The sequence below is a fragment of the Limulus polyphemus genome, unplaced genomic scaffold, assembly GCF_000517525.1.
Source record: "Limulus polyphemus unplaced genomic scaffold, Limulus_polyphemus-2.1.2 Scaffold874, whole genome shotgun sequence".
Classification (NCBI taxonomy): domain Eukaryota; kingdom Metazoa; phylum Arthropoda; class Merostomata; order Xiphosura; family Limulidae; genus Limulus; species Limulus polyphemus.
Window position 1 is genome coordinate 195,692 of NW_013666484.1, and position 15,790 is coordinate 211,481.

Consider the following 15,790-nt stretch of genomic DNA (forward strand, 5'->3'; position numbering starts at 1 on the left):
ACTTTACCTTTAATGTATATATATATATATATATAGTAGTCAGCCTTACAACAGTTATTTTTTACAGATTAGAGGAAATATTATTTTCTTGCGTAGTATTTATGCTTTATTTCTGTTTTAAATATGACTAGTTTTCTGTTCTGGTTAATTTTTTATTTGACGTCTGATTCCGAAATTATATATCATACACACACATACACACATAATATATATATTTATATATATAACCTACATTTTTTCGTTGATTTTCAGATATATATATGAACCTCGTAGCTCTTTTAATAATATTAAGTAAAATTTTTTGTTTATGGAACATTTCTATTAATTAATTATTTTTGTAATCCTGGTTGCTCTTTTTCATTTTGGTTTGGTATTTAGATTACGATTGCCAAATTTTAAAAGAACATAAAAATAATATACCGAATTAGAATTTCCAGAAGTATACGATACCCTGACGCCTCGGTAGCTTACATATTTCTGGAATTAATAAACTCTAAACTTTACCTAATAGAGAGATCCATTAAGCTGATTTTGTTTCGTCTAATATATCTAATGTCAAATAAAATGTTTGGATTCAGATCAGAATTTAAAAAATAGGTTACTGTAGTAACAATATGTAACATTTTTCAAGGTCGTGTCGATTTACTAACTCCAATGATTGTTTTTGTATGTATTTGTATTTGTACAAGTAAAAACATTTAACATCATCTAATATAAACATAATGAGTTTCGTCTCAAAGCTCTAAAATATGCAAAAATCATGTTAAATGTTATATTTGTAAATACGATACACATATAAAACTTTACCATATTTAATTTTATGAGGCTTCTGATATGAGTAAACGTCTGCTACTTTGTAAGTCACCCCAAACATTGTAAAACTACTCAACTTTGAGCAGAATATTTTAATGAAATATGTCCAAAACACTCTAGTCTACACATTATAATAAAAACTTTTATGACGTGTGGTTGCTATTCATTACGTTCAATAATGATTATTGAGTCTTCCAAATGGTCAGCTTAAAAGTACCTACGATGCGCACACTACTACAATAATTTATACTGTAGAAATACACTTAAATGAAGGTTTTTGACAACACATAGTGGCCATTGCGTGAGGATATTAAATTACTCTCACATTTTACTAGAGGATATAAGACACCAAACCTAGGGAATTACGGCTAAGGATGGAAAGGTGGGAGAGGATACGTTCTGCATGCAGTGCATAAGAAAGAAAAAGCACATTTAAACCATAAATTATGTAAATACAATAATTTATTTTATATAAAAACAGTCGAAGTTAAACAGTGATTTTATGGTAAACACGTTTTATAAAGATCAGAACTTTAACAAATGGGTTTAAATTCGTTAATATGGAATGCTCATATTCATCATGGGATTTAAAAAAATTATACTCTTTTTTTCAATTCTCCTTCTTAGATTTTTTGTTTAAGAGAAAGAATTGTAACTCTTAAATAAGTTAGTTATTCTTTTTTTTTCGTACAAAACTCTATATTGGATTCTAGGCCTTACAGTGCATCTAATCTCTTATCAAGGTCCTTACTTGAAAGAACACAGACAAATTGAGAGGATGGATATAACTGTTCTAATGTTTGAGAAGGAGTAATCCTATTGGCGTGGATTTTCTACATGAGTTGAAAACAATCTATTCTTTAGGATTTACGATTTTTTAATGATTCTCGTTATCTGCTTTACGAAATCCCTAAAATGCTGTATAGGTTTTAGCTGAACAAGAAAATTAAAAATAATTTTTACTCCTTTTTTTAGTGGTAAAAAACTAAAGTACCAGAGAATAGTTTTAATTTTTTCGGTAATAAAAAGTTACGTTGTTCATAGTTTTTAAAAAAGTTACGTTGTTCATAGTTTTTAAAAGTTACGTTGTTTATAATTTTTATAAAGTTATGTTGTTCATAGTTTTTGGAATATATATTCTGAATGCGAAAATAAAGTATGTGGAAGTCCAGAAATGATATATTTTATAGAAGTATGATTGTGTATAAATATGAAGTCCAGAAATGATATATTTTACAGAAGTATGATTGTGTATAAATAGGAAGTCCAGAAATAATATATTTTATAGAAGTATGATTGTGTATAAATAGGAAGTCCAGAAATGATATATTTTATAGAAGTATGATTGTGTATAAATAGAAGTCCAGAAATGATATATTTTACAGAAGTATGATTGTGTATAAATAGGAAGTCCACAAATGATATATTTTACAGAAGTATGATTGTGTATAAATAGGAAGTCCAGAAATGATATATTTTATAGAAGTATGATTGTGTATAAATAGGAAAGATACTGTAATGAAATCTTAATTTTGTTCTCAAATTATCTGATAGAATGTGAAAGATGTAAATTGTGTGTAGACTTTTTTTTTTTGAACGAAAAGTTAGATACCTTGTACCCACTTTTTTTTCACTGTTACATTGCGGCTGCTAATGAAGTGTATCGTCTAAAGTCTGCTGAAATATTAAGTTTAGTTAGGAACAGATGAAGCGTTAATTTTAAATAAAATGTCAAATCGTCATAAAAACAATACAATACAATACAAAGTAAAACATTTAAAAACACTATATTTTTATATTATCGAAGTTATAAGTAAAAAAAAAGTTAAACTTGTTGATAAAATTCAAACTATGATCTACGCGAATTAGTTTGAGAAGGTAGTCCTACATTTAACACTATGATCTACGCGAATTAGTATTGAGAAGGTAGTCCTACATTTAACACTATGATCTACGCGAATTAGTATTGAGAAGGTTGTCCTATGTTTAACTCTTTCACCATTAAAAAAACGTAAACTTCCCTAAGGTTTCTTGAGTTTTTCAAACACACTATACACATAAACGTTTCTTATCACAATGTGAAGATTTAAATTATCTATAAGAGTCCAGCACGAGTAAGGGAAATAAACCATTGCATGTTACAGAAAATCAATTAAACAAATACACAGATTGTGGTAGTTTACTAACCTTCTTTATAAGAGGGCTAGTTATCTTGCTATTACTGGTGATTTCATAAAACTGCTATTTCTAAAAGTCCTTTTATGTCTAGGATCCTGACGTCAAAAGCTTTACCTGTAGAGCTGGAAATCCTCAGATTGGAATAACAGAAGGCAGAAAAGATATTAAAGTAACATGTACGTATTTCGTGAACTCTTTTATTTCGACAATTTTGTTCTTGTTGCTTTTCTTATCTTCCTTCGGCGTATTATCCCGATAAAAGCTTTACCTGTAGAGCTGGAAATCCTCAGATTGGAATAACAGAAGGCAGAAAAGATATTAAAGTAACATGTACGTATTTCGTGAACTCTTTTATTTTGACAATTTTGTTTTTGTTGCTTTTCTTATCTTCCTTCGGCGTATTATCCCGATAAAATTAGAAGTTTTAATTGTGAGTTTATATTGTATTTATATTCAATGTTTTGTTAATTCACTGCGAGATAAATTGAATCTAAGGTAACGTTCCAAATGGTTTAAAGTCTTCTTAATATTGTGGCAAACTTACCACATATCAAAGTGAATATGTTTTTCTGTACTTTATAAGCATATTTTCTCCCCGTAGTGTTAAAATTTGGTAGACTTTATAAACACTTGTGACTTCGAAACTAGGAAGCTCGAAAATTAATAAAATACAATTAATGACACAATTCAACCTTATTGTAAACTGTACAGGTTTATCTCTATTATCGTCCGACTGTTTGTGATTTTAACGCTTTGTAATTTTCAGAAGACACTACACTAATGTTAACACATTAAGTTCACTCAGTGTTTTACTCTGTATTCACACAAGTAGAGAAAGTCCGACTAATAATTTAGTAAGGCCTCCTTTTTGTTACCGTGTTTCTGAAACTATAAACTAGATTCAGTTTTCATTTATTTAATCAGTAACTTCGGTAAGAGTCATGGTAAAAATTCAATACTCAATAACCTAATAATAAGGACACCCTTCGTTTGTCTTGATGTTTAATATATTATATATTATTTTCATATATGTTTATTTTGAGAAACATACGAGTACGTATACACATAAACTCACTCACTCACATGTACTTGAGTTGTATACCAAGACGAGTGAGTACGTTGTATTAAAATAATTTTTGAGTCTCACCACGTCGCTGCAGTCCAGATCACCACGGTCGATCATGCTCTATCTGATGACAATAACCACTCTTCCATGCAAGTTTTTCATATTACACGTTGTAGCGTAGGAGGGCGACGTTTTTTTTTTTACCTAGCGCCTGCTTCAACAGTTCAATCACTCAAAAATTCATAGCCCAGCGGCTTGATCGATATGTCTTTGTATGGAATAGCATGAATACCCGCTTTCGCCTCCAGTTGATTGAAGCATGCGATAGTTGATCGGATATGCTCTGGAAGAACATATTATGCACTTGACTTGTGTCGCTTTTCCTGAATGCAGCCCAGTGGTTAAAATGCTGGACTGTAGATCCTAGGTTACATGGTTCACTCTTCGTTATCGCCCCCCCCCAATCACAGTATGCAGTTTGTGGCCGTAGATGCGTTAAAACGTGACTATCAAACCCCCCTATTCAATTAGAGCAGCCCAGAGTTGGTGGGGGGTTGTTTTGATTACCTGCTTTTCCTCTAGTATATCACTTCAAAATTAGGAACGGCCAATTAGGAATCAGCAAACAACTAGACGGAGATTTTTCTTGATTATGTTGCGTGCTGTTACCTGGAGAATGTGGACAGGTTTTGACACCTGTTATAGTTACCTGTTATAAGGCGCCATTGCTGGGTTGCAACTTGTTGCAAGTTCCTACTTGAATGGTCCTACCCAATTACATCCATATTCCTTTGTTTTCTATCGCTATTTAAGCACAATGGACATATGCGATTTAGAAATTCTTAATCCCTTATCCAATCACGTCTTTCTGGTATGGGTATGCATATTTTGAGTTGGAAAGAGCTGTTACATACTTTTTCCCAAAGCGATAAACTTTTGGTGGAATCACACTACTCATGAAACATCAAATGTAGTTCTGATAAGTTCCGTCTCACTGCGACTTTATATCAGCTGTGCTTGTCACGTGAATGGATGATTTGCATATTAACATTATTTTAATATTACCTACTCAACTGTTTCTATAATACAATTATTCATGCAACATGTTTTATCAAAATATCATAAAAAAGCAAGGATACGGGGATGCTGCTTAATATTACAAAAAGCAAGGATACGGAGATGCTGCTTAATATTACAAAAAAGCAAGGATACGGAGATGCTGCTTAATATTACAAAAAAGCAAGGATACGGAGATGCTGCTTAATATTACAAAAGAGCAAGGATACGGAGATGCTGCTTAATATCATCAAAAACAAGGATCGGAGATGCTGCTTAATATTACAAAAAAGCAAGGATACGGAGATGCTGCTTAATATCATAAAAAACAAGGAAAACGGAGATGCTGCTTAATATCTTAAAAAAGCAAGAATAAGGAGATGCTGCTTAATATCATCAAAAACAAGGATACGGAGATACTGCTTTTACGTTATTATTATTTGTTAATGCTAAAGTTACCAAAACCGTTGCGTAATTATAAGTATATGTATATATATATATATACTTACTTTCTCAATCCACGCGTTGGAAGAAAGAGCTCAGCATACTTACATATGACACTTTTAATTCTGTCTTTATTGGGACCACTTATAAACAAGCCAATTTTGACAACAACAAAAATTTCTTATATTAAAAAAAACGATTTTATACGTTTTTACCTTGAAAGATTGAATTTCACCTTTTCCTGTATAAAATTGTGAAATGCGTATCTTTAATCGTGGTTTATGCATCAAGAGGAGATGGCCAAATCGTGATTTTGATGACAACTTGACTGCTTTTAGAACTATATTACACCCCATTCATTTCGTTTGAATGTTTGTTGTAATCGATCCTACTATTTCCTGGCGTGACACGGAAATGAAAGAACTTAAAACCCCTGCACTCAGTGTCTTTCTTAATGAAAACGGTAATTAGAAGTAGAAAATCAAAAGCAAGTCGAATATAACGACAAAAACCTTCTACTGAGATGTTGCTGTAAATCAAGACCGCAGCACCGAGAACACCCAGCAACTTCAAACTAATTTAGTTTTATTATAATCTATATTACAATGATTATTGTAGTTAACCGTATAATATTCTAAGTTGTAAGTCTTGAAAACGAAACGTTAGAGTAAAAACATGAGGTTACATAAGAAAAGTAATAAAGCTAAAGGCTATAATAACTCGTATTATATGATGTTACTCCATCAGCACGTTAAAGAATTTACTTGTTATAGCATACTGAAATGTTAATTTCAAAATTACAAAAGTGTTGAAAGAAATATTGTAAATTATTAAGAAACGTGTATATTTATTAATGAAAATAATCTTAAAATTATTATACAATTCGATTAATTTCGAAACTCTTCAAGTGCTTTGAAGTAAAACTTGAAAACAAACAAAAAACTAAGCCATCGATTTGCAAGTTCGAGAAGAAAAAGAAAACACTTTTATTATTGTCACCAGTGTTTGTTTTTTTAGTTGGCTTGACGTAAAGTATTCTTTGGGGATAGGTCTACATCTTTAAATTACTTTCCGCTGTCAGCTTTATTTAAGACAAAATGGCTAAACCTCTTTAAGAAAGACAAACTTTGTGTTGGTTGAAGAATCCCACTAAAGCAAGCTTACCCTGAGGACGTCTTGCAGCATCAAAAGTTCAAATAGAGATGAAGAACCAATTTCTAATGTACTTAAAAAGTCCAATGTTCCAATTTACAACACGAACTTCCACAATTATGAGACTACACTAGGGTTAACACATGCTTTACTGTGCATGCGACAATGAAATGCTTATCGTTCCAAATCTCAGAATATCTATAATAGAGTTCTATTATACAGTTGTTTTTCTTCTAAATAGATATTCCAGGATATCTTCTTCCACGTCGCTTTAGTACTTCACACCAACTTTATAATTGAGAAATCCCAATAGCCTAAATAAAAATAGAATTAGAAGATTCTGGAAGAAAAAAAAATCGCTTAGTAATAAAAATCGACCAAAATAGGTTTGTTTGTCCGTTTATTACTAAAACCTAAAGCTACACAATGGATTCTTTTGTGCTCTGTCCACCTCGGGTATCGAAATCCGTTTTTGGCTTTATAAGCCCTGATACTTAAAAGCGAGCCACCAGGGGGTACCAAAATGGGATTAACGATACTTCACATTATGCTGTAGAACTAAAATGTTTTAAAACTGAAGCGAATAGCTTTGTTAATATTTCTATAGAATAACATGCTGTTGAAGTTTTTAATTAAAGTTTTCACCACGTATTTCTAAGTATAAAATCAAGCGTTAAAATATATCTACATTGCACCATGCTAATTTTCACAGTAAATAAAGGATAACTCTCAACACAGAGTAATGGTGTAATAAATTTCTGCTGATTTACAAGATCCTATTTACAGCAAATTTAAGTCTGTGGGCAACAGAAGAAGAAGAGGCAGGCTTAAGGAAATTCATAGTAATAACCTATTAATGTATAATATTGTATAATATATGAATGTACTTCACATGAGATATAGCCGCTCTTCAGAGAGCAATTATCTAATTAATAAGTCTTTACAGTAAATATAAAACAAACCAAATATCATATCATAAAGGATAGCAGAAAATAACGCAAGACAGTAAGGCTTAGTATTAAGCAATTGCCCCCCAGTGGCACAGCGGTATGTCTGCGGACTTACAACGCTAGAATTCGGGTTTCGATACCCGTGGTGGGCAGAGCACAGATAGCCCATTGTGTAGCTTTGTGCTTAATTACAAACAAACAAACAAACAAATTAAGCAAAAATTAAAACATAACGGTTATATATATTAATCACGAATATAAAACAATAGTATAAAATTTCGTGGATATACAGCAACAATAAACACAGGCCATTAATATAGATATTTTTGGATATACATCAATAATAAACACAGGCTATTAATATAGGTATTTTGGATATACATCAATAATAAACACAGGCCATTAATATAGATATTTTGGATATACAGCAATAATAAACACAGGCCATTAATATAGATATTTTGAATATACATCAATAATAAACACAGGCCATTAATATAGATATTTTGGATATACAGCAATAATAAACACAGGCCATTAATATAAGTATTTTGGATATACAGAAAAGCAAACACGAATGCAGGTCAGCTATACAGATGTTAGTAAATATAAAAAAAATTAAGTTCGTTATATTTATTAACACTTATATACATGTACAATAATATAACCCATTTTTATGGCAAGCAGTTGTAACTGGTTGTGAACACATCTTAGAAAATTCTGATCTCTTATCAATGAAAATGGCAGTGTACTAATAGCGTTTTAATTCGCATTTTCGTATATTTGATCACCAGTACTTCCATGTGCCACATGTGGATTTGTGCCAACACAGTTATACGATTCGATAAAACTAAGCATCATATTATTTTCAAACTGGTCGAAAGTCTTTACAATATTTTCAGTACTATGTAAACGTTTGTCTTTGTACATGTTTTAAACAAACAACAGAATATTATTATTAGACGTATTACACGTATTTCGACTCCCAATGGAATACCAATCATTATCGTTATTTTTGCAGGCTAATTGCTCTAGTGTTGTAGTTATACCGTTTTGGAAAATATAGCAACATTATTTTGTAATCTATAGCACTTTGGAAACTATAGCAACATTATTTTGTAATCTATACCACTTTGGAAACTATAGCAACATTATTTTGTAATCTATACCACTTTGGAAACTATAGCAACATTATTTTGTAATCTATACCACTTTGGAAACTATAGCAACATTATTTTGTAATCTATAGCACTTTGGAAACTATAGCAACATTATTTTGTAATCTATAGCACTTTGGAAACTATAGCAACATTATTTTGTAAACTATACCACTTTGGAAACTATAGCAACATTATTTTGTGATCTAATTACTCTCCTTTGACTTTGATCTTTGAAAGTCGGTATTATTGATGAAAGTTTCATAAATAAGGTGAGGAAACGAATATTAACAGCTTGTGGTTAGCCTCTGTTAATATGCCTGCTTAAGGATAATGCAAAAGAAGGTTGACGAATGGTTGTTTAAAATTTACCACCTTCCTGTAACTGAACTTGTTACAAATTGAGGGAATCCTCTAAGTATTAATTAATCCACTAAAGGAGTTTCCCTTTCTTATTTGATGAAAGCAAATAGCACCAATGTGGTATGTTTATCTGATATAAAGCATATTGTCTGAGCTAGGAAAGCAGAATCCCTAGGAAGTGTTTCAGTATATAAATGTTTCATACGTAATTTGCAGTTATATTTATCTGATATAAAGCATATTGTCTGAGCTAGGAAAGCAGAATCACTAGAAAGTGTTTCAGTATATAAATGATCCATACGTAATTTGCAGTTATATTTATCTGATATAAAGCATATTGTCTGAGCTAGGAAAGCAGAATCACTAGAAAGTGTTTCAGTATATAAATGATCCATACGTAATTTGCAGCTATGTTTATCTGATATAAAGCATATTGTCTGAGCTAGGAAAGCAGAATCCCTAGGAAATGTTTCAGTATATAAATGTTCCGTACGTGATTTGCAGCTATGTTTATCTGATATAAAGTATATTGTCTGAGCTAAGAAAGTAGAATCACTAGGAAGTGTTTCAGTATATAAATGCTAAATACTTATACTTTTAGACTAACTGCATAAATAGCCTACATTAAGTAAAGCTTATAAATTCAACTTTTCTTTTTACTAGTTCTGAAATACTACAAACTTTTAACTAACAACTCAGCTACTTAGGACATCTCACGATGTAAAGGCTTTTAGCAGCCTTAAACTAAGTAGACAGTGATTCACGTGAAACTGCTCTTATACTCACTTGCACTCAAGCTCCTGATTCCGCTGGGTGTAACTTATCATCCTGCTCAGAAGATTCTCTGACCTACCAGTCTTCCTTCTTCAACGTCCAAACCGACTGACAAGCAAGTTTACTAAAGTTATCTTCCTCTCCTTGTAGACTGTTTACTTGTTTAGTTACTCCAAAACTAAGAATTTACTCATAAGAAGGAATTTCTGTGCATCTAAAGCAGTGGATATAAAATAGAACTTTTATAATACCAAATACGCCCCAAGTTAAAATAAATGTTTACCCAAATCGCTATTACCTCCCTGAGCTTCGTGTAATATCTAACTTGCAAACTTCACTGGCTGTAAGTGTGTACTTAATTCACGATAAGTATGTTAATACCAAAGCGAGTTCATTTGTGAAACTACACAAATCGTCTAATCTCATAACGCGAATCTTTAAAATGTAAATTGTGTTGTTTGTTACTGAGCTATATATTTCACCATTTTTGTCGTTTTTTATGCAAGGTGTATTTCATGTTACTATATTTTTTGTTTCTTGTCACGTGTTTCATCACAAAGCTATAGTTGATCTTCTCACGTGACATGCAAAGTTGTAAATATCCTCGTGAACTGATTTCCATAGTTCTGACGAAGAAGTCTTCACCTATAGAAAGAACTAAGTTCTTAAGATATCGGTTGTTTTGTTGTTTGTTTTTTTTTAGAACATTAGTCTGTAATCCACTACAGTTTATTCCAAGAAAAGCAAAGTAATTATATTAGTACCACACAAAAAAGTAACAAAAGTACCTGAAACAAAAAGTACAACACTCAAGAAGCATATAGGTGGTAGTCAAAAAGCAAATCTCTACAAATTAAAATACTATAGAACAGAAAATAAATGTTTCAATATAATAGTAATGATATACGATTTTAATCGGAATATGTAAACCATATATTATATATTATATTATATTATATATATTATATAATATGTAAACCATATATATTATATATTATATTATATGTAAACCATATAACTGTCATGTCATATTTTTGTTTCTTAACAAACTATTTCTACTCTGTAAGCTGCAATTCAACGAAATTCATGACAGTTGGAGCGTTCTCATAAGTACGTATTGCGATAGTTAATATTACCAGTAAGTTACACGACATCGACACCCGATATAATATCACGGTGGAACAGATTGTATCAGAACTACATTTTGATATTGTTTGGGGTGTATTAAAAATTTATTACTTTTGGACAGACTAAGTAACACCCCTTTCCAACGCAATATATTCACACATTCAGATCATAAAGATGTGTTCAAACATTAGGTTCAGAAATTACAAAATGTGGATAGCTCTTGTCTTAATGACATTGGAAAACAAAGAAATATGGATCAAGTTGAAGCATTAGAACCATTCATGAAAATACCTGCAAAAAGTACCCAAACTATGATAAGCAAAGTGAAGCGTCTTGAAACATTTGAGAATCCACGAACACAAATATCAGTGGAAAATCCTTCCACAAGACTCAGACAACAGTACACGACATGATAAAGAAGGACTTCTTTCTGTAAAAGTCATGTAAGTCATGTGAACAAGAGTTGCCTTCACGAAATATTCGTTCAACTGCTGCTTATCTTAGTCACCTAGAGACTAAAACGTTTATTCATGCTATTCCATACAAAGACATACTGGCCAGTTCGTCAGCGCGCAGCGTTTAAGGATTTCTTGGCGACTGGACTGTTGAAACGGGTGTTGGGAACCTTCTTCCTCGTAAAGTAGATATGTAGATATACGGAAGAGTGGCGTGTGATAAACATGACAACCTTATGACCAAGCTTTTAGCAATGGAAACTACGCTGCTGGACTATTGTCAAGATTCATGACCGGACCTGGTGTCACGAACAGTAATGACGTGGTGAGATTTCAAAATCGTTTTAATGTAACGTCCTTAACCCTGTGTAGTTTGTATTGCTCATTTGAAAGTGAAATGATACAGGTTATTAAGACTGGTTGTTTTATGATTCTTTTATTAGTTCTTAAGATTTAATCTACATGTTTAACGGCCTATCCGTTCTTTTTTTTTGCAGGTTTTAATTTATTCAACATGTAGGATTAGGCTGTTCGAAATATGTAGAATTTTAAATGTCAAGTTTATTAAAATTTATTTATACCGTTTTTTATTTTAATGATGAATTAAAATTTTGTGAAAAATTATGCTTAGTATAATGTATTGAATATGTAATAATGTATTGAAGATGTGATAATGTATTGAAGATGTAATAATGTATTGAAGATGTAATTTTATAATAGCGTATTAAATTATCACTTCTCGTCAATCCATAAGATTTAGAACTGTGAATTAATATGTTCATTTACAATATCTAAGTTTTATAAAGCTTATCGTTTTCCACAGTCAGTGGATTAATTTGTCTAAAATTAAAGAAATTTTATAGAAATTTAGGTCTTTTTGCATCAAGCCCGAATTCTGGACGATTTTCGTATGAAATATTGTGTCGCTTCATTATACTCATGTATTCATCAATAATGTGTGCAGCCGCTGAACAGTTGTATATAACTGCCCAAAATGTAGGCGATCATTCATCATTCTCGATCTGAACTTTTGTTGGATTGCATAAAGATTAAAGATTGTCTCCGAACGAGGAAGATACACATATATATATATCTCAAGTTATGTAACCACACTTCAAGATTTTGCCGGAACTTACTTGGTTTATTTTTCGTTTGATCAATCTACATACGAAATACTGAAATTTCATTTGTATTACAGCATTTTGAGATAGAGTTTGCATGCCCTTTTTCAATTGGATGCTTTACATCTTCAAACTGAAGTGTTTCGTTTTTATGGTTCTTTTTTGACGACATTAAGCATTAAGATGATTCTTTTTTTTTTTCTACACTTTCATTACTTCGTTTTTCTCTGTGTGAAATGTACAGAAAAGATTTTTATTAGTTTTAATTAACCGTTAGTCGATGATTTTCTGTTTAATTGTTTACTGGTTCTACATAGGCAACAACAGTATTTCAACTACATAAATATCCGTATTTTAGTTATCTTTCTAGGATACTGTATACGTCAGGGGCTTGATAATAGTGTCGGGTTGCGAGTCGAATGATTCAGGGTTGAACACGGGCCACACTTTCAGCTCTGGTGTAGATATGTTACAAGAGTAAATTCCATTATCAGGTTCAGAGGGCCTTACAAAGTTATTGGAGCGACGAGTGCTTCTGGCTGGCTGCCAATCTTCCCTGTTTCTGTTCAGTAGATCAAAATTATGGAAGATTGTAGCCAAGAGGTCTCTGGTATAGTCGTTTAGCCCACGTGTATTTAAAGTGTTATTCAGGTTGAAAACTAAAAGATATTCACATGTAAAGAACCTGAAAATCACTAAACGTAAATTGGTTTCTTAGCGCATAAGCTGTCTAATGGACTATGTTCTTTCCACCGCGGAGAATCGAACTTCGTATCTTAGCATTGTAAATCCGCAGGCTTACCGCTGACCCAACAAAGTATTCAAACGTCTATCAAGTGTTTTTAATTTAGTTACTTTTCAGATTAATACTTTAAAATAATATCTTTTATAACTTCAATACTAAATGGGAAAAAGTATTAATTATTGAACGCTATTTATTTCTTTCATTTTAATCTATCAGAGAAGGAAGCATAAGGAGACACATATTATCCATTGCTTAATATATGTGATTATAATCCTTTATAAATAATTTACGAAAATAAATAAAAATAATGAATACCGTAAATTTCGCATGCTTTGTAAAAATGATCTCGAAGATTTAAACTTGACAACTGTTTAACAACTTTTGTTAAATAACCTATAACAAGTTGTTGTAGGTTATTTAATATATTCTGACAACTAAAGCTGTTATTAAACACTAAAAGTTTTAATAATCGTTTTAAACGGCTTATAAGTACCATCTCGATTTAACTTCTTAATAAAAAATAAACAGTTGTTATAGGTTATTTAATATATTCTGACAACTAAAGCTGTTATTAAACACTAAAAGTTTTAATAATCGTTTTAAACGGCTTATAAGTACCATCTCGATTTAACTTCTTAATAAAAAATAAACAGTTGTTAAGATTATATGCCCACTTAAATGAAATTCGATAGAGGATTTTTAAAATATTTGTTTGTTTGTTTTAAAATATATATATATATATATTCCCAATTTCTTTTGAACCGTTGCACGCATTCCCAACAATAGAATTTTATCGACAGCATTTCTGATTGATCTCATCTTTGTTATAATCGTTATTTTTGAATAACAACAGCAGCCATCTCGTTTAACGAAAACTGTCAACGATTGTCATGAAATGCTATTTAATTTTAGAGTAATGTTGCTGAATTAAACAGTTTTTTTTCTTTTCTGAATACAATAAAATGTTGAGTGAAGTTGTCAAAACTAAACTGTTTTACTCATAGTTGAAACATATACAGGTTACTGAGCATATTTTTCATGTATCATCGAATTACCTAATACAGATATGACACAAATTACGTGTTTAAGTGTAATTTGGTATTCATAAATATTTTCGGTGAGAAACTATGCAATCTACTGTAACATTTCCCTGGATCTACTGTAATTTTCGATAAAACTATGCAATTTGAATTTATTATGACATTTTCATGACTTTATTGTAATTTTTAGCATGAAATTATGCAATCTGGATTCACTGTAACATTTCTTTGAATTTACTGTAATTTTCGGTAAGAAATTATGCAATCTGGATTCACTGTAACATTTTCTTGAATTTACTGTAATTTTTGGTAAGAAATTATGCAATTTGAATTTATTATAACATTTCCGTGAATTTATTATAATTTTTAGCGCGAAGTTATGCAATCTGGATTCACTGTAACATTTCCTTGAATTTACTGTAATTTTCGGTAAGAAACTATGCAATCTGGATCAACTGTAACATTTCCCTGTAATAGGCGTAAAATTTCTCTGGGCTTTATAACATTTTCCTGGATTTATTGTAATATTTCCCGGGATTTAGTGTAACATTTCCCTGGACTCTGTAAAACTATATAAAAACCTTGCATTTTTATATAAAATAATATCTTTAGTCTTGAAATTCTAAGATTTTTTTTCGCCATTACACTCGATAGGTTATGAATTAAAGCATTTTCATAATTATTTTTTTATTGTTTCGAGATATAAGCACGATATCGACGCAAATAGATCTGAAACGTAATTGCCCTCCTCCCCAATAGCACAGCGGTATGTCTGCGGACTAACAACGCTAGAAACCGGGTTTCGATACCCGTGGTTGGCAGAGCACAGATAGACCTTCGTATAACTTTGTGCTTAACTACAAACAAACTTAAACGTATTTAGTATTTCCAACGAGAACCGTGTTTTGTGTGATAAGCACCTAGATCAGAGACTCCAAAATGCAGGTATAATTAGAACTGCTGACCAAAAGGAAAACAATCAGTTAGCAGAATCTGTCTGTTACTTTTACCGTATTGAATATCATGGGTATTTAGTCAGATTAGAATTTTCATACAAACCTTACATAGACTATATTAAGGTTTTGCACATCAGATATATATAAATGATATTCTTATAACGAACAGGTTTTCTAAACACAATCGGACAATTTTATCAACCGAAGCTCTCTCTAGCGAAACGCTCTATAACTAAAAACAAAGCATAATATCCGGATTTAGATACCAGTGTCTTTAACCTAACAGCCAAGTTTAAAGTTTTAGAATAAAACGGACACTTTCAACTCCGAAGTTATAGAATTTAATTTCCAAATATAACGATTCTAAATGAATTATTATACAATATAACTTG

The 15,790-nt window shown here is 31.3% G+C and overlaps 1 protein-coding gene across 3 annotated transcripts in view; it reads left to right on the forward strand.

Annotated features, from left to right (window-relative positions):
- The window catches only part of LOC106460984 (nephrin-like), a 197,398-nt gene that overhangs the window by 158,146 nt on the left and 23,462 nt on the right, over positions 1-15,790 (forward strand). For all 3 annotated transcript variants that reach the window (XM_022387777.1, XM_022387776.1, XM_022387775.1), the window contains one exon: positions 3,083-3,167. In XM_022387777.1, the coding sequence (XP_022243485.1) occupies positions 3,083-3,167 (85 nt within the window). The remainder of the gene's footprint in view (positions 1-3,082; positions 3,168-15,790) is intronic.